This window comes from Bidens hawaiensis, unplaced genomic scaffold (assembly GCF_021521415.1).
Source record: "Bidens hawaiensis isolate Kalapana, Puna unplaced genomic scaffold, B.hawaiensis_p1.1 tig00008479_1, whole genome shotgun sequence".
Classification (NCBI taxonomy): Eukaryota; Viridiplantae; Streptophyta; class Magnoliopsida; order Asterales; family Asteraceae; genus Bidens; species Bidens hawaiensis.
Window position 1 is genome coordinate 606,045 of NW_027491602.1, and position 26,289 is coordinate 632,333.

The 26,289-nt window shown below is 37.5% G+C and overlaps 1 protein-coding gene across 1 annotated transcript; it reads left to right on the forward strand.

Moving 5' to 3' along the window:
* The first annotated feature begins 23,774 nt into the window (after window positions 1–23,774).
* Window positions 23,775–25,894, forward strand: LOC143529107 (uncharacterized). The gene is made up of 6 exons (XM_077024975.1): window positions 23,775–24,235; window positions 24,370–24,629; window positions 24,723–24,802; window positions 25,110–25,200; window positions 25,386–25,477; window positions 25,571–25,894. Exons 1-6 carry the CDS (start codon window positions 23,775–23,777, stop codon window positions 25,892–25,894), a joined length of 1,308 nt encoding a protein of 435 aa, XP_076881090.1.
* The last annotated feature ends 395 nt before the right edge of the window (window positions 25,895–26,289 follow it).

Here is a 26,289-nt window from a genome sequence, read left to right on the forward strand (position 1 = left end):
ATTGTGGGGTTCGCTGTCAGTGCAACTCGTAAATTGGAGTTTCTTAGAAAATTTATCATTATTTCCAACTCCATCTTTTCATCGTCCAGGCCCAACTGAGCGCACATATTATGCCTCTTTTCGAATTTTAGGGCCATTAGTTCTGCAAAAACACATAAAAGTGTCAGTACACAAGGTTGCAAAAACTAATATATGAGTATAGATAGTTGAGTAATGGCGTCTTCAAATAACCTATTCCGTAGTAATATGCGTACTTGCAAAACAAAGAAACATTTAGTCAATTTTTCAATTTGAAACCCTAATTTCGAAATCGGTGTGACGAAAATTGAATAACGATGTCTTACCAAAGTCGAAACAGAGCTAATGGCTGTAAATCGAAGTAAAGATGAGTAAGTAATAGAGCAACGAGCAAGTATTAGAGCAGCGAGCAAGGGGAAGATAGCACGAGCAGAGGGGTTTTTCTCGATTAGGTTTTAATAGGGTGAATTATGTGAAAAAGTTTCTAAGTACCCTCTTTATACCTAACGTTTGGGTGGTACTGTACCTTCTTTTGTCGTCTAGTGCACGATAGTTGTCATTTAAATTCAAATTTAATGTACCCCCTTTGCTCGAGCATACAACCAAAATGAAAGCTGGCTCCCTCTGTACACGAGTACATGGTACAATTCTTGCTCGACGTACTTGGAATATTCTCTGTTTTAGCTCGGGTACATGGTACAACCAGTAGTCAAGACAGAGTAGTCAGCGTGCTCGATTGCCTTAACCCAAATGTTTCATCAAATTCCTTGAGTATTGAATCATACTCGAGGTGTAGTGTGCTCGAATGTACTTGTGTAATTCATTCAATGTAAAATCCTGAGTCACACTGGTCATCTGACCTTACTCGACTATTGCATCATGCTCGAGATACTTAGAATATATCATGTCAATGTCCTATGCTCGATATGCGTTCCAGTGTTGGAAACTTTGCTCGATATCTATAGCCTAATATGCTCGAAGTACACTATGCTCGAAAGCCTTAGTAGATTAAATCTTTCCTATTCCTGTACTCGAACTTACAGCCTGTGTCTAGTTCATAAGTTTGCTCGAACTACCTCACAGAATATTCCATCAAGTTCCTTAGCTCGAAATCTCATACCTAAGTATCTTGCTCACAACTGTGCTCGAAACACATTGGTGTCCCTTATCATTCAGTCCTCTTTGCTCGAAAACTTAGATCTTAGCTACTGACCATGTAATCATGCTCGATACACATAACATTCAATTTCATAACATAGAAGGGGCTCGAAGATAAGATGCATGCTCGAAACACTTTACAACAAATATTCATGCCATACTCTAAACAGATAGTCAATTTACACATCACAGAGTATACATGAAGCAACAATTTTTAAGCAAGCACAGTCTCTATGCTTGAAATTCTTAATTGAGTATTCTTCTCAGTCTGAGAGTCACAACTGTTATGCCACCAATCCAAGACATGAGTAATCATGTCTTGTGCTAAAAATTTTAACTTTCACCAAAAATTAATCATTGCTGAACAGTAAATTAACTTGAGCAATTTGTTCAAGATGACATAAGAGATCAAAATCCAGTTCAACAATAAAATTCATTTTAATGTATTTGGAAAGATCTCAACATGGGATCAGATTATCTAATAATTTTCACACCATTTCTTTTACAGCCTTATTATGACTTAAGTTAGGTTGACACTAGGTGCAAGCACTTAACATGATTCTTATAACTTTCGTGATATGCTTAAGATTCAATTTAAAGCTTGAGTTAGAATGGTTACACTTTGGACTTCAGGTTGTTCCTAATCTCTTCTCAAAGCTTATTTAGCTTTCCTCAATCACCCCAATTTGACTTCAACCCCCTGATGCCTTGGTCAAAATATTTATTTATTTGAGCAATCATAATTATATATATATCTGACTTCAAGGTTGAATATTGGACTTACAAGCCATTCGGACTTACATGCCTTACATTCAGAGTGTTTAGGACTTATTTGAATGCCCCACTCCTGTAGTTCCCTTGATGCCCCTTAAAGTCAAGATATTTTATTTATACTTAATAGAATTTTGAAGCAAGATTTGTATTTTCTTTTCAGTAATTTTCTTTATGCTTCTTTTAGCAGGTATAGACTTTTAACTGCATATAGCTCTTTTGATGCTCATATATTTTTTTCTAAATTTTGTATTTTGAGAGACCGAGACAGCAACAGGCTCGTGTATGAATGGGTAATCACCTTTCTGCCTATCATTCGGAGAGATGTGTAAGAAGACATACCTTAATCCTCTGATGAATCACCACATCAAACTGTAGCACAGATTTTAGGTTTGTATCACTTCAGTCACTACACTCATGAGAAGATACCACACGAATTGTCAATTTGCTGAACAGAAATCTTTTAAGCTTTCAATCGATGGGTTAGGAGATTAGACAATATACTATCATTTCCCATTCAGGTTGGATTCAATTTCTTAGAAAAACAGTTTCTTGCTTCCTTGAAGCTAGGAATCTGGATAATATTATCATCTCTCTTATTTAATGTCACCAAAAACAACGTTGCTTAATTAAATTAAAAAAAGACTTTTACCATTTTAAAACCATTTTCCTTTGAAAATTCAATTTAAGAACAGTGATTTTAAAGATGGTGTTGTCATTTGAGCATTTGTAATCAAGCACACACTTTCCCAATAACAAAGCGCAAACTTTTAGATAGCAAAAAAACATCAAATTATCACTTAAAGTCTGTCGAGCATGCTCAGAACTTCATCAAGCATGCTCAAAAGTCTATCGAGCAACCTTAGGAGTATATCATTTTAATGATTGTGCTCGAGAGACTTGGCTTTGTGCTCGAGCAGTAACTAGGAATAAGCAAGTTATCCTGAGCACATGTACTTGCTCGACCACAGGTAACAACATTCATGCTCGCGATTACTTGAGAAATTCCTAAGTATGAATAGTTTGTGCTCAAAGAGCATTAAACATCCATCTCTCATAGAAGCATGCTCGAAACACTGAAGTTTTCAAGACTGCATTCTATGCTCGAGCAGTTGAGCAATGACATCTGTGCTCGAATAACTTAGAATAGTCTTACTATAAAGCCTGTGCTTGTGCTCGAAGAGCAATAAGCACATCATCAAGCACAAATTCATGCTCGAAATACTTAGAATCATAAAAAAATTTGTCATGCAAGCACAGATCAAAGTACTAACAGCTGTAATTATCAATATTAATAGAAACTTCATACAAGAACAGTCACAAACATGATTCATGCAATTTGAGTAATCATTCAAGCATAGCAATTTATCATGCAAACATTCAAAGTGAGTAACACATATAATCAGTAAGCACCTCACTTAAGCACACATCCTAAATTAAACCTCATCAGCATTTATCATTCCTAGGCATTTAAACAGAAAATGAAACCTGGTCTTATCTAAAGGTTTGGTGAACAAATCAGCCAAATTGTCAGATGTATCTACCCTTTTCATTTCTGTATGCCCTTTTTCCTGACAATCCCTAATGAAATGATGTCTAATTTCAATGTGCTTAGTTTTAGAATGTTAGACTGGATTCTTAACAATAAACATAGTAGCAGTATTATCGATTAAGATAGGAGTAAGTAAGAAATTCAGACCATAGTCCAGCAATTGATTTTGAATCCACAGAACCTGTGCATAGCAAGCAGATGCAACAATGTATTCAGCTTCAGCAGTTGAGATAGACACTGTAGTCTGTTTCTTGCATTGCCATGACACCAACCTGTTCCCTAAAAACTGGCATCCTCCTGAGGTTGATTTCCTACTCATGTTGCAACAATCATAGTCACTGTCTGTGTAAGCCATCAAATCAAAAGAGGGGTTCTTTGGATACCAAATCCCCAAATCTGGTTTTCCATTCAAGTATCTGAAAATCCTCTTGACTGCTAGCATCTATGAAACCTTGGGGTTAGCTTGAAATCTTGCACAGACACACACAGCAAACATAATATCTGGCCTAGATGCTGTAAGATACATCAGTAATCCTATCTTAGCCCTATACTCATGCTGGTCCACTGGCTCCCCCTTTTCATCAGGTACCATTTTCTCATGTGTATCAATTGGTGTGGACACTGTCTTGAAGTCTTGGCACTTGAATTTGTTAAGAATCTCTTGTACATATTTGGATTGATTTATGAAGATGCCATCTGTTTTCTGTTGCACTTGAAGTCCAAGGAAGAAATTCATTTCTCCCATTGAGCTCATTTTGTACATGGATTTCATCACCTGCTCAAACTCTTTGCACATTTGTTCATTTGTAGAGCCAAAGATAATGTCATCCACATACACTTGCAGCAGCAGCAGGTCTCTATTCTTTCTTTTGTAGAAAAGAGTCTTGTCAATTGCTCCTCTGCTGGAACCATTCTCCAACAAATGATTTGATAGCTCATCATACCAAGCTCTTGGTTCTTGATGTAATCCATACAATGCCTTGCTGAGCTTGTAAACTTTGTTGGGATGTAATGGATCTTCAAATCCAAGAGGTTGAGTGACATAGACCTCTTCATCAATTTTTCCATTCAGAAATGCAGACTTTACATCCAATTGATAGACATTTATATTCATGGATACTGCATATGCAAGAAAGATCCTGATAGCCTCTAGTCTTGCAACTGGAGCAAAAACTTCTTCAAAGTTCATTCCTTCCTCTTGTAAGCATCCTAGAGCTACCAGTCTTGCTTTGTTCTTAATAACAGTTCCTCTTTCATCCTTCTTGTTTCTAAAGACCCACTTGGTGCCAATAGCATCCTTGCCTCTGGGCTTGTCAACCAAATCCCATACATGCAATTCTCTGAATTGGGCTAATTCTTCCTGCATGGCCTCTACCCAGCTGTTGTCTTTCAAAGCTTGATTGATATTCTTTGGTTCAACTTGGGATAAGAAGCAGGCATACAGGCAGATGTTTGCCTTCTCAGAAGAGCTTCTTGTCACTCTTCATGCAGGTCTCCTATAATGTTTTCTGCTGGGTGATTTCTTTCAATAGAAGTGGTTTGTACAACTTGTTGTGCAGATACTTCTATTTCAAGATTTTTCATGTTTAACACAACAGGATCATATTCAACTCTCATTTGGGTCTCTTCGTTTGCTTGAACTTGACTTATCTCTGATGAAGTTGCTTCATTTGATCCAAATTGCAATGAACAATAGACTGGATGAACAAATATATGTAATCGAAACACAAATAAAGAAGTGGTAGTATGATTTCATTAGTCAAAAGATTGTCAAGCAAGCACTCATACATACACACATATATACAATAAAGATCAGCCACCTCCAGGAGAGCTCATCCTGGAGGCGGCGGCTCTCTCCTAGGGATAAAACCCTAGATCTCACCTAGTACACAATACACTCATACTAGATAAATTAACAAATACATCTATTTATACTAGTCTAGCATGACTTGGTCAAGCCATCCACCCTTGGTTGAGACCAAAAATATTAATTATTTTTCACCCATAATAATAATAATTCGATGCGTCGGTCTAAAATATAAGTCCCAACAATCTCCCCGTTAGACCGATGCCATCGAATTTCTTCCATGATCACCTCAAAAACCCGTTGTTTTTTGTTGAACTTCTCCCCCTTTCGTTAAGCTTCTCCCATTGTTCATTTCGAATAATCTCTCTTATATCACTTTTGGATACAGTTTATGGGCATATGAACAAGGCTTTGAACTTCAAAGATCAACTTCAAGTAACAAGTTCATCACAAAAAGAAATAAACTCAATGTGATCATCAAATAATATTCCATTCTTTAAATCTGTTTCTTCCCTTGTAAATCATCTTCAAACCATTCTCTGAATCAAGATAGCATTCAAGTCAACCATAACCCGTTCTTGATTGTTAAGTGACTGTTTTCATAGGAGGTTAAACTCTACTGATCATCCGTTCACCATGTTACTAGTGATGACTCTATCTTCTCAACCGTACTAGTAAATCTGAAGAACTCACAAATAATGAAACATCTCTAAAGAATCTTGGATTATTGATCTTGATCAACTTTTCCTTAACTTGAGTCGTTTCACTTGATTTGAAGCAAGAAATTTGCAATGAAATTCAAGAATTTTTACTCCCCCAATTTCGTTGCAATTGTCTTTGAAAATTGTGTCTTCAAATCAAGTATGGGTGAAACAACCTTGACCATCCTTATCAAGATTGTTGATTCTTTAATAAACAAAGATAAACAAAACATTATGTTGATTGACACTCATAAGTGATTAAATCCGTAAGCTTTGTCAACAGTTGTTCTTGTAATCTCTTTGATGAAGTAGTGAAAAATTGATAACGCTTTGATTTCCTTTAGCTTGTTGATGATTGGATAAATTTACCAAAATACCCCTGGTATATATCTTCTGTAAAGGTTAGCTTGGTCAAACGGTCAATGGCACCAAAAATCTCAAGTTTAATTCATTCACGAGCATGGATTCAGTCCACGAGCACACATAAGTCAAAGTCCCTTCATGAGCATACTCAGTTTTTACTCAAGGATGCTTGAAAACACTTGTGTTTTTTCCTGTCTTTCATTAAGCATGCTGGGGAGCTTGCGCGAGGGCTTGCTCGAAAACACTTGTGTTTTTCTTTCATCGAGCATGCTGGAGAGCTTGCTCGAGGGCTTGCTCGAAACCTTGCTCGGGAAAAAACTTGTATTTTTCTGTTGTTACTCGAGCATGCTTCTGTCTTTACTCGAGCATGCTCGAGACCTTGCTCGAAAATACTTAGTCTTTTTCTGTCTTTCCCTGAGCATGCTCAAAAGCAAAAGTGTGCTCAAAAACACTTGTATTTTTCTTCTCTTTTCATGGGCATGCTCAGGAGCCAAAGTGTGCTCAAAGAAGGTTTGCTCAAGTAAAACAAAGTGTGCTCGACACCAAAAGATAGATTGTTGAGATAAACAAGAATGTGCTCTGGGTTCATGTGCTGGAATCCAAACTTGATGTGCTCGACTTTGCATGCTCGAGCAATCGATAAGCTACCTTTCGAGTAAACATATCGATGCTCGAACAGCAGAAACGTTTCCTTTGTGCTCGAAAGACTTCATGAAAGTTCAGGACTTGTCCATTGTGCTCGAGCAATTGATAAGATACCTTTCGGGTAAACATATCGACCCTCGAACAACAGAAACATTTCCTTGCGCTCGTAATACTTCATGACAGTTCAGGACTTGTCCACTGTGCCCGAGCAATAGATAAGATACCTTTTGGGTAAACGTATCGACGCTCGAACAGCAGAAACATTTCCTTGTGCTCGTAATATTTCATGACAGTCTTGTCCATTATGCTCGAACAATAGATAAGATACCTTTCGGGTACACATATCGATGCTCGAACAACAGACCTTTCTTCTGCATCGTCAATCAATGATTTTCCAATACAGAACCTGCTTGAATATTCCCTTTGCATCTTTCAGCTGCTGCTACAAACAATGATTAGATTACTCCTAGTACCTGTTCATTCTTGACTTTTAAAAATCAGATTGTACCAAAAGCAATGTTCTTCAATATTCCCTTTGCTGTTCAAGCAGCACACTCATATCAGAAACAATTACAAGCACATAAAACCCTAATTTTCAGATCAAGAACCAAGCTTCTTCATCTAAAATTAATCGTTGTAGCAATATCCCAGTCATCTCGATATCAACCATCCATCTTCAATCTATCAACAGTCGTTACAGATCTGAAAATCATCTTCAATAACATTTTTGCCCCAAAACGAGCTCAAAACACTGTTACATCAGATCTGGATCAATATGACCAAATAAACATGAAATTGATGTTGAATCTCCGAACGAGTCATCAACCCAAACATCAATCCACATAAATTTTACCCAAATCATCAAATAATTTCAAAACCCTAAAAATTTTTTCAACAAACTTCATCGGTTTAATGTCCATGGTGGATTCAAGAGTGAAATGAATCATATTCAGCGGTTAGTCTGAACGATTTGGTAACCTACTCTGATACCAACTGACAAGACCCGAGCCCCAGTGCGGAAGCGTGAATAATGGTCGTAATTAACGGTGGAGCTCGGATCTGAGCTACGATCGAATCGTATTCACTCTTGACAGGTGTTTTGGATGGATGAGTGGTGTTTGGAAGAGAGCCTAAATCGATTACAATGAACAATAGACTGGATGAACAAATATATGTAATCGAAACACAAATAAAGAAGTGGTAGTATGATTTCATTAGTCAAAAGATTGTCATACAAGCACTCATACATACACACATACATACAATAAAGATCAGCCACCTCCAGGAGAGCTCATCCTGGAGGTGGCGGCTCTCTCCTAGGGATAAAACCCTAGATTTCACCTAATACACAATACACTCATACTAGACAAATTAACAAATACATCTATTTATACTAGTCTAGCATGACTTGGTCTTCAAGCCATCCACCCTTGGTTGAGACCAAAAAATTTAATTATTTTTCACCCATAATAATAATAATTCTGTGACATTCGTGACAAAACCGGATACACCTTAGTACTTACAAATTCGAATAAGCGTTTAAGCGCTTATTGCGTAACAAACAATTGAATAACTGAACGGGTCTTGTTATGATCCAGATATCCCGGGGGGCCATCTATAAGTGATTTACATTTAATATAAGCTAGTATAGTGATATTATGGCCTTAGTATTATAGTAAACCAGTTAAACGAAAACATGCTCGTTTAACTACCCGCAATGGATTTAAACGCGAAAGAAAGTCACAAAACAAGTATTGTATCATCCGTTAAGCCCAAAAAGACTTACCAAACACTTGTTAGAAATGTTTTAATCGATCCGTGAAAATATTTTAGATTTTTCCAAAAAATTACTATGTTTTTGTAAATTTACACAAAAATAACCGAAAAACACTCGTTTTCGCACTGTTTATCATACCAGTTGTATTTTTCACGCCAAAAACCGAACACGAAATAAATTTGGACTCGGCATTTCATGTTCGGGAACATAAATCGAGAAAAGTGGGCCAAATGGGCCCAAAATATGGCCCACCAAGCCCAGCCCGCCAAAGTTGACCAAAGCCCCTTTAAGATTTCTATTAAAATAACTTAACTCTAGATATTTTCTAGCCATCTTTCTCCAGAAGCTAAGCAATTTTCCTGCTGTTCTTAAACAAAAACATCAAACTCTAAGGTAATAAGCATATGTTAATCAATTTTACACATGTTTGATCAAGATTAATATCATATAAACATAGTTTGATTACCAAAAATCATTCCTAACCATGAAAAAACCCTTAAAAATGGTCCAAAAACATGTTTGATCATACAGATGGTTAGAAATCAGAATCATACACTTTTTTGGTCATAAACACGGATTCGAGGGTTTAAACGACGTTTTTACGGTTTTAAAATTCGGTTTAAAGCCCTAACCGAAACCCTAGCTTCCAAGGCTGTTATGCTGATGATACATGCTTGGTTTGTGATATAGGACCTGTACTTATCTTATATAGAAGCACGAGGACCCGGAAATTGGATTAGGAGAGCGAAAACGGGCGAACACCGAAAAGGTAGTGCCGAAACATTCGATTACGGGTTGTTTAGGTTAAGGTTGTGATGTGCATATTTTTAGGACTTGAAATTTTATAGGATATCAGGGACCATATCATTGAGTCCCTGTTCAAATTTGGTAATTTTTCGACCATCCGAGAATATTTGGCGAATTTATTACTGAATTGGGACGTTTACTTGGGAAAAAGAGTCAGAATGCTTGAAAAATTATGAAATTTTGTGGGGGAACTCAGATTTGGTATATTTTGATCACATATAAAATTTGGGATCATTTGGAAAAGTTTAAGGGTGTTTTGCGTATATGCGTTCGTATGAATTTTTATAGCCGAATTTAGGCTGAAAAGAATATTAAACAAGCTTATCGCATTTTGGAATTGATACAAGTTGTTTTGGGACATAATTCGAGTATTCAGGAATTTTTGTGGAATTTTTGGAAATCGTTTGGGATAGACGGACAATTTTCAGGCAAAATATAGCTGATAAAATGAATTTTCATAAATTATTAAATCAGTAAATAATTCCAGAAATATTTTTATAAAAATCCACATATTTTATTTGATAAGTGGCTAAATTTTCATAATTTAATGATTAATGGTTAATTAATTATGCTAATTTAAAGATTAAACAAATTCAATTTTAATAAAAACTGGCAAGTTCGCGATTAACGAACCTGCGGGAATATCAAAACACCAAGAGTGATCAAAAATCATATTTTTGGATTAATTAAGTAGAAACGAACGTTTCTATGAGAAACCTGGACAATCTGGATAGATTGTGCGCGTTTCTTCTCAAATCAAACTGAATAAACGGAAATGGGCCCTTTAGCTAATCCGGGACCCCAATATGTGATCCTTCTTTATAACTTAATCATTTTATTAACCAATACATTTACCCAAGCTTATTCCCCCCATAACTGTTTTCTGAACGCATAAACAAACAACTTGGCCCAGCTAGGAAAATGAGAAACTGAGCCAAGTTCGGTTTTAAATATTAGACATTGAACAACATCACAACCTAAGCTTATTGCCACTTTTTGGGCGTTCCAGCTATACCCAGATTAGTTATACAGCTCATTTTAGTACTGAGATTATAGTAATATTAAAATATTAATATTATTATAATATGGACTATAGGGACTAAGTGATAGCAAGGGAAACGAACCCCGAGCTAACCACGCACTGAGTGCCTACAAAACCGTGAGTTTCATGACCCCTCTTCTCTAACTGTTTACGAAATTTTTGGGGTGAAAAGCATAGTTACATACGTTATCTATCTGGAAATGGTTTAGGAAATAAATTACCTGCGCGTTTACAAACAAAAAGTCCTTACAAACATAACGATTGATTACGTTCAAATGAATGGTGAATAGTAGTGTTGAAAAACAAATTAAATGGATATGGCACGAATACCAAAACATAACGAAATTATGCGTGACAACACATTTATACAAATACGCTGTATACTGTTAAACATAACGTGGTCTATAACAACCATGGGGAATAACGTGGTCTGTGATAACCATGGGGCTATTGTGGGCGGAAGGGGGGCCACAATAGTACCAAACTAAAGTTGAGTATGGCCTATGAGCCAAGTTTTGTTGCAACTTGTAAACTAAAGTTGAGTATGGCCTATGAGCCAAGTTCTGCTGCAACTCATAAACTAAAGTTGAGTATGGCTTATGAGCTAAGTTCTGCTGCAACTTATTAAACAAACTAACTTGATTATGACATGAATGTTAAGAAAATAATGTGATTATGTGTATTGTGGGCGGATGGGGAGCCATAGTGTTTGGTGATACGTGATAAATACTATATGTGTATATGTGTCTATATACATGCTATGTGATTAGGCGTAGGAAATACTATGTGTAGAATTTACTAATTATTTGCGTGTACACTATATAATGTTTGAGTTTACGTGGAATCATTGTGGGCGGAAGGGGGACCACAGTGGTTGATGTTAACTTGGAACCGTTGTGGGCGGAAGGGGGGCCACAGTGGTTGTGTTTATGTGGAACCATTGTGGGAGGAAGGGGGTCCACAGTGGTTGGTTAAACACGGAAATTGGAAACACGTAGTACGAACAAACAATCATGATTTTACCGAAAGTTCGAATTCATATTATAAACTTACACGTGTGCATATGCACACACAAGGATACGGCTGTACATCTTTATTCAAACGTAAATACATATTTTTACATACGCGCGTACATACAAACTATGAATGTGTGGTACGCAGAACTGATTTCGTTAAACTTATGAAACTCACCAACTATTCGTAGTTGACCGTTTTTTTTAAACATGCTTTTCAGGTAACTAGAAAGGTGGAATAGATTGCTTATGTGTTACATGTTGGGATTGTGATCGATGCTATGAGCATTCGAGTATGCAGTGATGTAGTTAACGGACTAGTTTGATTGAATCACTTAGTTTGTAAAAGATGTTAGAACGATGTAATATATTGTAAATTAGTTAGTAGTGTTTATTTATGAACAATGTATTTGATACCAGTTGTATCTGTTGCTTTTTCGTTTTACGCTTCCGCAGACCGCTCAACGGGGTGTGACAAATTCGATGCGTCGGTCTAAAATATAAGTCCCAACACAGCGGACACTCGAAAAGGTTCCAAATACTTTAAGTTCGGCTTACAATTGTTCAGAAGCTTGTAACTTGTCTTCTTGAACTTCTTTACAGTTAGTACGCGATTCAGTGTGTAACACGCCGTATTCACCGCTTCGTTCCAGAATTGAACGGGTAGCTTAGAATCCGCAAGCATCGTTCTCGCAGCTTCAATCAACGTACGATTCTTTCTTTCAGACACGCCATTTTGTTGAGGAACATAAGGTGCATTGAATTCCTGATGAATTCCCTTCTGAATTTAGAAGAAATCCAATACATTATTCTTAAACTCATTTCCATCTTCACTACGAATCCGTCTCACTTTCATTTTGTAAAGTGATTCGATCTTCGTGATAAGATTCTGAATTAAGACAGGCGTCTAATCTTTCGACCCCATAAATAGAACCCATGAGTATCTTGAAAAGACATCAGTAACCACCAAGCAGTACAGATCACCCGCGATACTAGAACGATTCACTGGACCGAAGAGATCCATATGAAGTCGTTCTAGTGGTGTAACAATCGAGTTAATTGGCTTGCTTGGATGTGACTTCTTCTTTTGTTTCCCCTTCTTTCATGCAACGCAATGATCATTAATCTTGAAGTTCTTAAGAGACACACCATCCACCAATTCATTCGAAATGAAAAAAATTCATTTTGCGTATGTGAATGTGCCCCATGCGTCGATGCCAAAGGATAGAGTCCTTTTCTGTTGCTTTAGATACGAAACACGTAGCTGATGGTGAAACACTTACATTACAACTCATGTCTAGTACATAAATATCATTTGATCAAGGTGATCGCATGACAACCATGTCTTCAGGAATCGTGTATCCCGGTTGAAGGATAACACATTTCGTATCTGTGAAAATTGTGGTAAACTTCTTATCACATATCTGCAAAACTCTCAACAGATTATGATCCACCTTTTCACAATAATTAACCTTTTCAAATGTCACTTTCCCGTTTGAAACTTCTCCCTCCTTAGTAATCATCCCACCGTTGTTACCAGCAAACGCCATGTAACCCCCTTGAATATTTTTGACGTTATTCAGAAAATCCAGGTTACCGGTGATATGCCGAGAACATCCACTATCCAATATCCACTTGTGACTTGACACGGATCCAGATGAACTCTGCACAAAAAGGTAAAGAGATTAGTTCAAAAAGACAGCCCAAGCCTCAGTCTTGGCCTCTCCCTTTGATACTTTCGGGGATAAATTTAAATTAACACTAGTATTCAATACTTGAGAATAAGTGATTGGTTTCTTGGTTTTTCTTCTTTAAGTTACCATCACGTATTATTCCTGAATCAGTGTTCTTGCAAATTGGTTGAGCACGGTCAACGAATTTGTTTGATACATTAAAAGATTCAACCTGAACTACTTTCTTTGGATTGACATTTGAATACATTATAATACACTCATCAATTTGATTTTCTTTCATATTCTTTTTCATTTCAGTCTTTCTAGTTGATGACGACTTGATATCATCAACCTTTGATTTACATTTCTTTGAAACTTGATCGGTTCGCCACATTTAAAACATAAACGTGTGTCTAACGATTTTTGTGGTGAAACCCTTGGTTTGTTTTCATGCACAGGATGAGGATTATCAATCTTAGACGTTTCAAAAGTTACCTTCTTTGGAACATGATGTTTGAATACCTTTTTATTTTGATAAAATTCCAGATTGGTAGAATTCGAATAATCTTCCCTACCGGATGATTTTACAAATTTTATAGGTTTAAACTTGTTACCATTTGTATTTTCTTGAACATTCTCAAATTTTGATTTGATAAATCTTTGTTCAAGCTCAGTAACTTTTGACGTGTCATCTTGAAAGAAACTTTCAATCATTTCAGGATTTAGAAGATTCAAAGGAACTTCTTTATCCGAAAAAACTTTTGACAATCCTTTTAACTTAAAAATCTTCCCACTTGAAGATTTAGGTTGAGGATTGATGAACCTCATCGACTCCTCATCAGACACAGAGATTTTGTCTGATTTTAGTACTTTAGGCGATAACTTAGGAGTTTTTAATGAATCACCCAGAGGCTTTGAATCGTACACTGCTTGTTCAAACTCTTCGGGTTCACACAAGATGTGATTGTCAGCAGGTATGTATTTGTTTTTGACAATCTCATATGGTTTAGACAACTCCTCAATAGAACTGTCCAATTCATTTGTGGTAAACACAGATTTACTTTTAATATGAATCGGTTCTTGAGTTGTTTTAGTTTGTATAACATTTTCTGATTCAACAGTAGGCATTTCTGGACATTGTTTCACATCAGGAATGCTACAGTAATCTCCTTTAAAAGGAGGAGGAATCTCGACGTACCCTAAACCCGCTTTCCCATTTTTCTTGAGAGAATTATTAACTTCAACAATCTCATTTAAAAGAAACGAGGAATCTTGAAATTTTTTAAGTTTGTTTTTCAGGTCTAAAACTTCATTTTCAAGGTTTGAAATGCAGGTTCGGAGTCGGAGGATCTCCTTGAAATGTTGCTCAACAACAATTATCTTACATTGAACTTTAGCTTTGAGATCATGATTACTTTCAGACAGATTTTTAATTTTTAGTGTAGATTGTTCCAGTAACTTGGATTTCTGTCGATAGCATTCATTGATCATAAAATGATCTTTTGTGAGAGTAGTGTTCTGATTTAAAGTTGATTCAAGTTTGGTTTTGAGTTCAGCACATTCAGCATACTCAATCACAACAGCTGAAGGTTCAGATACATTAATTGAAAGTTTAGGACATACCTCTTCAATTTTTGCCATGCAGGCAAAAGATTTGGTTTGCACAGATGAACTCTGATCAGAATCATTTTCCAAATCTGAGGTGTCGCTTTCTTCAGATACATTATCGCTGCTTGCATCTTCAAACTTCTCAACAGGTTCAACAACAGCAAGGTTGGCTTGATTTCCTAATAGCCTTTGAGACCAATCTACACCTTCATTTGCAACGAGAGCTTGAGTGTTGATCGACTTATTCTTGTCACCCTGTGATGAACTCTTCTTGCTTTGATCACTTCCCGATGAATTCTTTCCCGGGGTTCTCTCAGAGTTGCGTGGTCCCGAATACTCCTTTCTCGGTTATCGCACTCTTTGGCAAAGTGGTAAATTCCCCGCAATTATAACACTTGACCTTCAGTTTATCAAACCCTACTCGCTTGTTAAGAGTAGGAAGGTCTTTTCCCGTTCTTTGCATAAACCTTTTAACCTTTCTGACAATCATTGCCATATTCCACTTGAGATCCATCAGTTCAAGGTCATCGGGATCAATCTGGTCATAGTCTTCATCAGTCAACTCACTTGTTGCAAACTTGCTACCAACCAGTTTTTATGAAGTCATGAATGCACACACAAACGCAAATTGTTGTTCAGCTTCTTGAAGATTTACTTTAGGCAATGAACTTGAAGCATTTGCATTTGACCTAGAATTTGCACCAGTTTCCATGAAGCATATGTTAGGCGAACCATTTACATTAGCTGTCTCTTCTTGAGTTTGAGTGAAAAATGCTGTGATTGGAACTGAGCTTGATGAGTTATTTGCCGGCAAAGCACCACCATAAAGAGAAGGATTCTGATTTTGATTATTCGTCAATGAGTTCTGGCACTTCAAATCAAATTCTCTTTCCTCTCTCTTGATAATAAATTGTACGGCAGTAAGCTCTGTGTTACGAAAGAAACCATTCTTTTTTAACACAAACAGGAAAGTAGAATATGATGAGGGCAATGCGTTCTTCAGAGTATCAATTTTGTCAGCTTCAGTCGGTTCAAGATTCACGCTTGACATTTCCACAACAAGATGACTAAACCGATTAATCATCTGCTCCACAGTTTCATTCTTCATTAAAATAAAATTTCTAAACTGAAATTTTACGAGAGTCTTCTTACTCTCGAGAGTATTTCCCAAGCTTCATCTCTTCAGAGTTGTGAACAGAGATGCACAAATCTTAATAGTGCTATACGGGTGAAAGATTTGCTCGGGTAAAGCCATTGTGAGAGTCAATAAGCTTTTGTCTCACTTTCAAAATCTTTCAGTTCTTGCGCTTCATAATGCTTAAATTCCTTTGGAGTCCAACCCGGATTGTAACTTCCTACCAGAGGTGCTGCATAAACATCACCTAGAAACCATACACTGCTTGGATGTACCGACCCCAAATGAGCACGAAACCTCGGTTTCCACCGAGCAAAATCTGATAGTTTCAGAAGTTTAGGACACTTATTAGGACTACCAATCTCGTTGTCCATCGTCAGCATTTGTTGCATTAAAGCATTCTAGGATGCTAATGCATAGTACGAAGCATTTTGAGAAGCCATGAGATAACAATTTTGAAACTTAGAGGACTAAACATGTCAACACTTAAAAGTTATAGTTACTGTTCAAACGAATCAGAATACTAACGAATGTGAGGTACAACGAGTAACGAATGAATGATATTCGTTAACGATTCAAGCGAATGTGAATAGTAACGATTGTGAATAACGAATGTGAAGGTTTAGCGAATGTGACTGGTGAATGTATAGCGAATGTGGTTAACGAATGTGTATTGGCGAATGTAAAGTTTAACGAATGATCAGTTAGATTAACGAATCAATCTTCAACATCTTAACGAATCAGTATTCAATCTTTAACGAATCAAAACTCATATCTTCAAACATTCACAAGATCCAGAACTTATATCAAACAATTCGTAACTCAATTCCGAACTACCTATTACCAGTCTGCAATTCCAATCAACCATTAAACCACTCAATTAACCAGTCCATATTTCACTATTTACCTCCATTAATCATTCAAATCCAATTCTATCAATTCACAATCCGAATCAACTCAAATCCGAACTTAAACCTTCATTATCAGTTCCGATTACCAAATGAACACTTCTAATTACACTTAAAACAACAATTAAACGGATCCTCTGTATTACCAAACTTAAATGAATATCGACTTAGTTCAATTCATCATCAAATTGACTTAATGAATGACGAATTAATACAATTAACCAATGAATAACAATGAAGATCAGATCAAATGGCTCTGATACCACTTGATTGAGCCTTTATGGATCTAGATCTTATGATGACATCGAGTTATTCGTCTATTATGTATACGATTAGTCGGATTGCGTTATGTGTGTGTACTGTGTGTGTTGAGAGTGAATTTGGGCAAAGTAACGACACTTGAGAGTGGATCCTCATCTCGCAGACCAGGATCATCTATCCTTCAACAAGGATCCTTCGAGCCGTTCCAGAGAGGATCCTCTGCTCTGCACTCCCAAGGATCCTCTGGCTTCCAATCGGGACCCATGATCCTTGATCACCAAGGATACACTGGCTTCTTCCACCAGGAACCTTTGAGGACTCAACGGCAACAGCCGATCGAGATTCATGATGATGACTTCATTCCCATGCAGACCATAGCTTCCTCCGGACCAACTATCCATACTGAACCCCCTAACCTGAACGCAGTTCGGGAATGGGATAGTTCAAACGAACAAGAGGTAACCCGTATGACCATATGTCTTCTTGTACTAACCATGGTTTCGTGTAGGATATAGGTATTAACCAATCCATAGCCCGAGAACTCCAGAGGCTCAAGGATATGATATCCAGTGTTCCTGGGTTGTCAAACCAATTCCAGAGGTCCCTGATGGAAGTCACAAGATTTCCAGATTTGCACCACCTATCTGTGATGCTGAAATACCGAAGCGCTTCACTTCCCCAAACATGAAGCTGTATGATGGATCAACGGACCCAGAGGAACATGTTGCTCTATACTGGGAAAGGATGGAGACCAACCCCATTCCTGAAAGGTTAAAGGAGGCTTGCCTCTGCAAAGGAATTGGATCCACACTCGCAGGATCCGCATTAAAATGGCTGCTAAGTCTTCCCCCTTATTCAATTACTTCCTTTTCTCATTTAATTAATCTTTTTAACAATAAATTCTCATGTAGTAGGTCCTTCGAAAGATTGACCAGTGATCTATATAGAATAGTCCAAACCCGTGGGGAATCCCTTAGAGATTTCCTCACCAAGGACGTGAAACTAAAGAAATCCCAAACTTACATGTCCCGACAGCTGTTGAGGCATTCAAAATGGGATTGTGTCACATCCCGTTAAACGATTTGCGGAATCGTAAAACGGAAATGCAACAGATACAACTGGTATCAAATACATTGTTCATAAAGTAACATTACTAATTAATTTACAATATATTACATCGTTCTAATCTCTTTTACAAACTAGGTGATACAATCAAACCGGTTCTTCAATTACTTTACTTCTAACTCAAATGCCCACGACATCAATCATCAGTCAGACACGAAACGCACAGGAAATTACTTCTCATATCTGATTACCTGAAAAGCATGTTAAAACAGGTCAACTAAGAATAGTTGGTGAGTTTCATAAGTTTAACGAAATCAGTTCTGCGTACCACATAGTCATAGTTTGTATGTACGCGTGTATGTAAAAATATGTATTTACGTTTGTATAAATATGTACAGCCATATCCTTGTGTGTGCATATGCACACATGTAAGTTTATAATATGAATTCGAAATTTCGGTAAAATCGTGATTGTTTGTTCGTACTACCTGTTTCCAATTTCCGTGTTTAACCAATCACTGTGGACTACCTTCCTCCCACAACGGTTCCACATAAACTCAACCACTGTGGCCCCCTTCCGCCCACAACGGTTCCGCGTTAACATCAACCACTGTGGTCCCCCTTCCACCCTCAACGATTCTACGTAAACTCAAACATTATATAGTGTACACGCAAATAATTAGTATATTCTACACATAGTATTTCCTACGGCTAATCACATAGCATGTATATAGACACATATACACATTTAGTATTTATCACGTATCACCAAATACTGTGGCTCCCCATCTGCCCACAATACACATAATCACATTATTTTCTTATCATTCATGTCATAATCAAGTTAGTTAGTTTAATAAGTTGCAGCAGAAGTTGGCTCATAGGCCATATTTAACTTTAGTTTATAAATTGCAGCAGAACTTGGCTCATAGGCCATACTCAACTTTAGTTTATAAGAAGACTTGGTACTATTGTGCCCCCCCCCCTTCCGCCCACAATAGCCTCATGGTCATTACAGACCACGTTATTCACCAATGGCCATTACAAACCATGTTATTTCCTCAACCTGTTGTGTTTAGCATTATATAGAGTATTTGTATAAACAGGTTGTCACGTATGATTTCATTATGTTTTAGCATTCGTATTGTTTCCATTTAATATATCAATCACGATAATAATCACCTTTCCTCAGCACGTAGTTTATCATTATGTTTGTAGGAATTTTTCATATATGAAGGTTCAGGTATTTTTCGTTCTAAACCGTTTTCAGATAGATAATGCATATGAACATGCTTTTCACCCCAAAAGTTTGTAAACAATTTGAAAAGAGGGGTCATGAAACTCACGGTTTTGTAGGCACTCAATGCGAGATCAGCACGGGGTTCGTTTCCCTTGCTATCATTTAGTCCCTATAGTCCATATTATAATAATATTAATATTTTAATATTATTATAAGCTCAGTACTAAACTGGGCTGTATAACTAATTTGGGTATAACTGGAACACCCAGAAAGTGACAATAGGCTTAGGTTGTGATGGTGTTCAATGTCTAATACTTAAAACCGAACTTGGCTCAGATTCCTGTTATCCCAGCTGGGCCAAGTTGTTTGTTTACGCGTTCAGAAAACAGTTATGGGGAAATAAGCTTGGGTAAACGTATTGGTTAATAAAATTAAAGAAGGATCACATACTGGGGTACCGGATTAGCCTCGGGGCCCATTTCCGTTTATTCAGTTTGATTTAAGAAGAAACGTGCACAATCTATCCGGATTGTCCAGGTTTCTCATAGAAAATTTCGTTTTTACTTAATTAATCCAAAAATATGATTTTTGATCACTCTTGGTGTTTTGATATTCCCGCAGGTTCGTTAGTCGCGAACTTACGGTTTTTATAAAAACTGAATTTGTTTAATCTTCAAATTAGTATAATTAATTAGCCGTTAATCATTAAGTTATGAAAATTTAGCCACTTATCAATTAAAATATTTATATTTTTATAAAAATATTTCTGGAATTATTTATTGATTTATTAATTTATAAAAATTCATTTTATCAGCTATATTTTGCCTGAAAATCGTCCGTTTATCCCAAACAATTTCCAAAAATTCCACCAAAACTATTGAATACTCAAATCATGTCCCAAAACAATCTGTATCAATTCCAGAATATAAAAAGCTTGTTCAATATTCTTTTCGGCCCAAATTCGGCTATAAAAATTCGCACGAACGCATATGTACAAAACACCTTTAGACTTCTCCAAATGATCTCAAAATTTGTATGTGATCAAAATACATCAAATCTGAGTTCCCAGAAAAATTTCATAATTTTAGAAGTATTTTAGCTATTTTTCCCAAATAAACGTCTCAATTCGGTAATAAATTCGCCAAATATTCTCGGATGGTCGAAATATTACCAAATTTTAACAGGAATTCAATGACATGGTCCCTGATGTCCCTGCAAAATTTCAAAGCCTAATAATATTCACATCATAACCCTAACCTAAACAGCCCGTAAGCGAGTGTTTCGGCATTACCTTAGCGGTTTTGGTTCGTTTCCGCCTTTCTAATCAACTTTTCTAGCCCTTGTGCTCCTATGTAGGCTAGATACAAGTCATATATCACAAACCAAGCAAGTTTCATCAATAGAACAGCCCTTTAACTTAGAGTTTCAGCTAGTGCACAAAAACGAACTTTTGAACCGTAAAAACGCCGTTTCAACCCTTTAATCCGTGTTTATGGCCAAAAAAACTATTAAACCAGGTTCCTCACCATGTTTATGATCAAAACATGTTTATGAACCATTTTTAAGGTTTTTACATGGTTAGGAATGATTTTTGGCAATCAAGCTATGTTTATATGGTATTAATCGAGTTTAAACGAGCCGAAAATCGATTATTTATGACATCTTTACCTAGTTCTTGCTGAGTTTTGAGAAGACCAGGTTGATATCCAGATTCTTCACAAGAAAATGACTTCAAAATATCTTGAACTTGTTTAATATTTAAAGGAAAACCAAGGGTAAAAAAGTCTTTTTTGGCGGGCTGGGCTTGTTGGGCCCCCTTTTGGGCCCATTTGGCCCACTTTTCTCGATTTACGTGCCCGAACGTGAAATTCCGAGTCCAAATTTATTTCGGGTTTGGTTTTTGGCAACAAAAATATATCGGGTGCGACAAACGGAGCGAAAACGAGTGTTTTTCGGCTAGTTTTGTGTAAAATTATAAAAACATACTATACGTTTGTAAAAATCAAAAATATTTTCACGGATCGCTTAAAACATTTTAAATAAGTGTTTGGTAAGTCTTTTTCGTCTTAACGGATGATACAATGCTTGGTTTGTAACTATCTTTCGCGTTTAAATCTATAGCGGGTAGTTAAACGAGCATGTTTTTGTTTAACTTGTTTGCTATCAAACTAAGGTCATGTTACTAATATTTTAGCTTATATTAAACGTATAACACTTATAGATGCCCCCCCCCCCCCCGGGATTTCTGGGTCATAACCCGACTCGTTCCGTTAATCGTTCGTTTGTTACGCAAAAGGCGTTTATTTGCTTAATCGATAAATACGTACTGAGGTGTACCTTGTTTTGGCTCAAATGTCACAGATTGCTAAAGGATTCCCATTTTATCAGGATCTTGTTATGACTCCATGCAGGAACTTAAAGGAGGTTCGAAACAGAGCCTTAAGATTTATCAGGCTGGAGGATGACAAGAAGATACAAGAAAGACTGAACATCTCTACAAAGAACGAATCCCTCTGAGAAAAGACAAGGATCCTATTAGAGGAACAACAACTCCAAACCTTATTCTCGGCCAGACAACCAGAGGGTCAATAATGTTGAGGGAGAAGAGGATGATGAAGATTGTCCAAAGATTTCTGGCCTAGGAAGATGGATAAGTCAAACGGTTATAAGGAAAAATCCAAGTGGTGTGCTTTCCATGAGGATTTTGGCCATATTACCGAAGATTGTATCGCTCTAAGAAAGGAAATCAGCTATCTCCTCAGCAAGGGTCACTTGAAGGACCTATTGGGGAGAAAGAAGTCGAGGATTCAGGATCCTGACCGGTCCTGGGGAAAGCTGCGCCACCTCCACCTGATGCTCAAGTGATCAACCTGATCTTTGGGGAATCAGACATTTGTGGCACCTCATATTAGCAGCAAAGAAACACACTAAGGAGAGCAAGGTGGAAAACGGCGAGAGGCCTATCAGGAGATCCACCACAACCAACCAGAAGATATTATCTTTCTATGAGGAGGATAGGATCAATGTCCAGTATCCTCATCACGACGGTTTGGTTATTACTCTATTTATCACTAACCATTATGTGCGCATGATCCTTATTGACGGAGGAAGTTCTGTCAACATTATTCAGCTGGACGTCATAAAGAAGATGAACATCCCAGAGTCTGATATCGTCCCAAGATCCTTAGTTCTAGTAGGATTTAGTGACGAAACCAAGAACACACTGTCCACATAGAGGGAGTAAACTCTGTCCAAAAATTTTGTGTTATAGATACTTTGTCTTGTTGCAATGTTATCCTTGGCAGGCCTTGGATTCACGAGATGAAAGCAGTCCCATCCACTTACCACCAATGTGTCAAGCTACCAACTCCTTGGGGGATAGCTAAGATCGAGAGTTATTAGCAGGATGCTAAGGATTGCTACACCTCATTCATGAAGTCAACCAAGAAAACAACGGAGGCATATCAATTAAAGAAGATCCCAAGAGATGTCATGGAAACCAGGGAGCAGGAATCAAAAGAAGTATCCTTAAGTCCTGAGGAACCTGACATGAAAGTATTGATAGGCTTGGAGATTCAGGAACCAATGGAGAAGGAGTTGATATCCTTCCTTACAAGAAGAAAATCTATGTTCGCATGGAGACATGAGGACAATGAAAGGTATATCCAAGTCTGCAATTACTCATAAACTTGGAATTGACCCTTCTTTCAGGCCTATCCATCAAAAGAGGAGAAAATTGCTCCTGAAAGGAACGCCATAATCCAGGAAGAAGTGGAAAAGCTATTAAAGGCAGGTATGATTAGAGAGGTAAAGTTTCCTAAATGGCTAGCCAATGTTGTGGTGGTACAAAAAAAAATGGAAAGTGGAGGGTGTGTGTCGACTTTACTGACCTAAATAAGGCATGCCCTAAGGATCCTTTCCCCCTACCACACATTGACTCCATGATGGATGCTACAGCAACGCATGAAATGCTAACCTCTATGGATGCTTCATCTGGATTTCAACAAATCCAAATGGAACCATTTGACTAAGAGGATACAGAGTTTATAACCCATACTAGTATATATTGCTATATTGCCATGCCGTTTGGTTTTAAAAATTAGGTGCGACCTATCAACGACTTGTCAACATGATGTTTAAAGGACAGATTGGTGACACTATGGAGGTATATATCGATGATATGGTGGTAAAGTCCAAGAGAGCTTAGGATCACCTTAAGGATCTCGAAAACATGAACTTGAACCCATCCAAGGGTGTTTTCGTGGTAACATCAGGGAAATTCCTGGGTTATTTAGTTATGAAGAGAGGAATAGAAGCCAGCCCGGAGCAGGTCCAGGCAATTAATAATCTCAAGTCCCCAACGAACGTGAAGGAAGTATTGAAATTGACCGGAAGGATTGCTGCCTTGAACAGGTTTATCTCCAAATCATCGGAGAAGTGCAAGGATTTTTATGGCATCCTTAGGAAGAATAAGAAATTTGAGTGGACTGAAAAGCATGAATTAGCGCTTCAGTCCGTTAAGAATTACTTATCTTCAGCACCTTCTTTGATGAAACCCCTAGAAAGAGAACCATTGATTCTCTACCTGGCAGTATCCTCGAATGCCATCAGCGCAGTTCTGGTAAAGGATCATGAAGGTAATCAGCATCCTGTCTATTACGTAAGTAAAAGTCTCATTGATGCTGAATCCAGGTATTCTCACTTAGAAAAGCTTATACTTGCGTTAATTATCCTATTAAGAATGTCCTCAGAAAACCTGAGATGTCAGGTAGAATGGCTAAGTGGGCAGTCAAGCTGAGTGCATTTGACATTTAGTACGAGCCCAGGAATGCAATAAAATCACAGGCGCTAGCAGATTTTGTGGCTGATTTTAGTAGTGAACTAGAAGAACAAGTTAGCCAGGAGATCCAGCAGCTAGAAGAAACTAAGGATCCTTGGATCCCGTTCAAAGATGGGGCTTCCAATGTGAAAGGAACCGGATTAGGGATTCTACTAAAATCGCCACAGGGGGACATTATACCCCACTCCATAGCTTGTGAATTTCAAGCTACAAACAATGAGGCAGAATACGAAGCACTCATTGCAGGTATGCAAAGAGCCAAAGGAATGGGCATCAGGTATCTACAAACCTATGTAGATTCTTTACTACTTGCTAATCACTTTAATGGTTTATATACAGTTAAAGGTGAAAAACTAATCAAATATTTTGAGATGGTAAGGGATCTTGCAGGATCCTTCGAAGCTTTTGATATATTGCAGGTACCATGAGAAGAGAATGCAATTGCTGATGCGTTGGCAAACTTAGCCTCGACTCCTAAAATCCCTAAGGATATTAAGATCCCAATCATTCACATTCTCTCTCCAGCAATTGAGGAGTGTGAATCAATGGACGTTGATGAAAGAACACCTGAGGATCCTTCAACTGCTTGTGAGACCTAGATCCTTCCATTAAAGAAGTTTATCCAGGATGGAGAAATCACAAAGCAAGAAAACCCCATAGCTTTCAAAGCTAAGGTATCCTAATTTATTATCTTACATGATGTATTATACAAGAAATATCTTGCAGGACCATGCCTTAGATGCATTGAGGAATCGAAAGCTCAAGAAATCCTTAAAGACTTTCATGAAGGAGATTTTGGAAATCATACTGGGGGCAGGTCATTGTTCTCCAGGATCCTCAGAACAGGATACTTTTGGCCTACGATGAAGAAGGATGTTATGGAATACTAGAGGAAATGTGATGCTTGTCAACGACATAGCAATATCCTTCACCAACCAGCAGAGCCTATGCATCCCATCACTTCTCCATGGCCCTTTATGAAATGGGGAATGGATATTGTAGGAAAACTCCCTAAAGCTCCTGGAGGAAAAGTGTTCATGCTTGCCATGACTGACTACTTCTCCAATTGGATTGAGGCTGAGGCATTTCCCCAAGTTAGAGAAAAAGAAGTGATATCCTTTATTAAAAGGAATATTATTACTAGATTTGGAATTCCTTCCTAAATTATTTGTGATAATGGATCCCAGTTTATTGGGAGTAGAATTACTAACTTTTGTAACAGTTGGGGAATAAAGATGATCACATCAACTCCAGTGCATCCTAAAGCGAATGGGCAAGCGGAGTCCAGCAACAAAATAATCATCAACAACCTCAAGAAGAAGTTAGGATCCAAGAAGGGAAAATGGGCTAAAGAGCTTCCTTATGTGCTATGGGCTGACCGAACCACTCCAAAGAATTCTACGAGACCAACTCTGTTTTCAATACTTTTTGGAAATGAAGCGGTGATCCCCACAGAAATGGTATTTCCTACAGCCAAAACAAGTATCTGTGATCCTGAAGCAAATGCTTAAGACTTTCTCTAAGTCCTGGATACTGTTGAGGAAGTCAGAGATCAAGCAAGATTCAGGATGGCTGCTTATCAACAAAGAATGGAGAAAATATATAACAAGAATATCTGGATAAGAAGGTTTGAAGAAGGAGACTTAGTATTAAGGAGAGCTTTCCAGAATACCACCAATCCGGCGGATGGAAAGTTGGCACCTAAATGGGAAGGTCCTTATCAAATTCAACAATAAGCAGGAAATGGGGCATATCGTTTGCTGACTATGGAAGGAGTTCCACTTCCAAGAGCATGGAATGCTATCATTTCAAGAAGTATTTTTGTTAATCAGGATTGAGGATCCTTAGTTAGTCAAGGATCCTGGTGTTGGTAACACTTTGTTTTTATTTCTTTTATTTCTTTCGT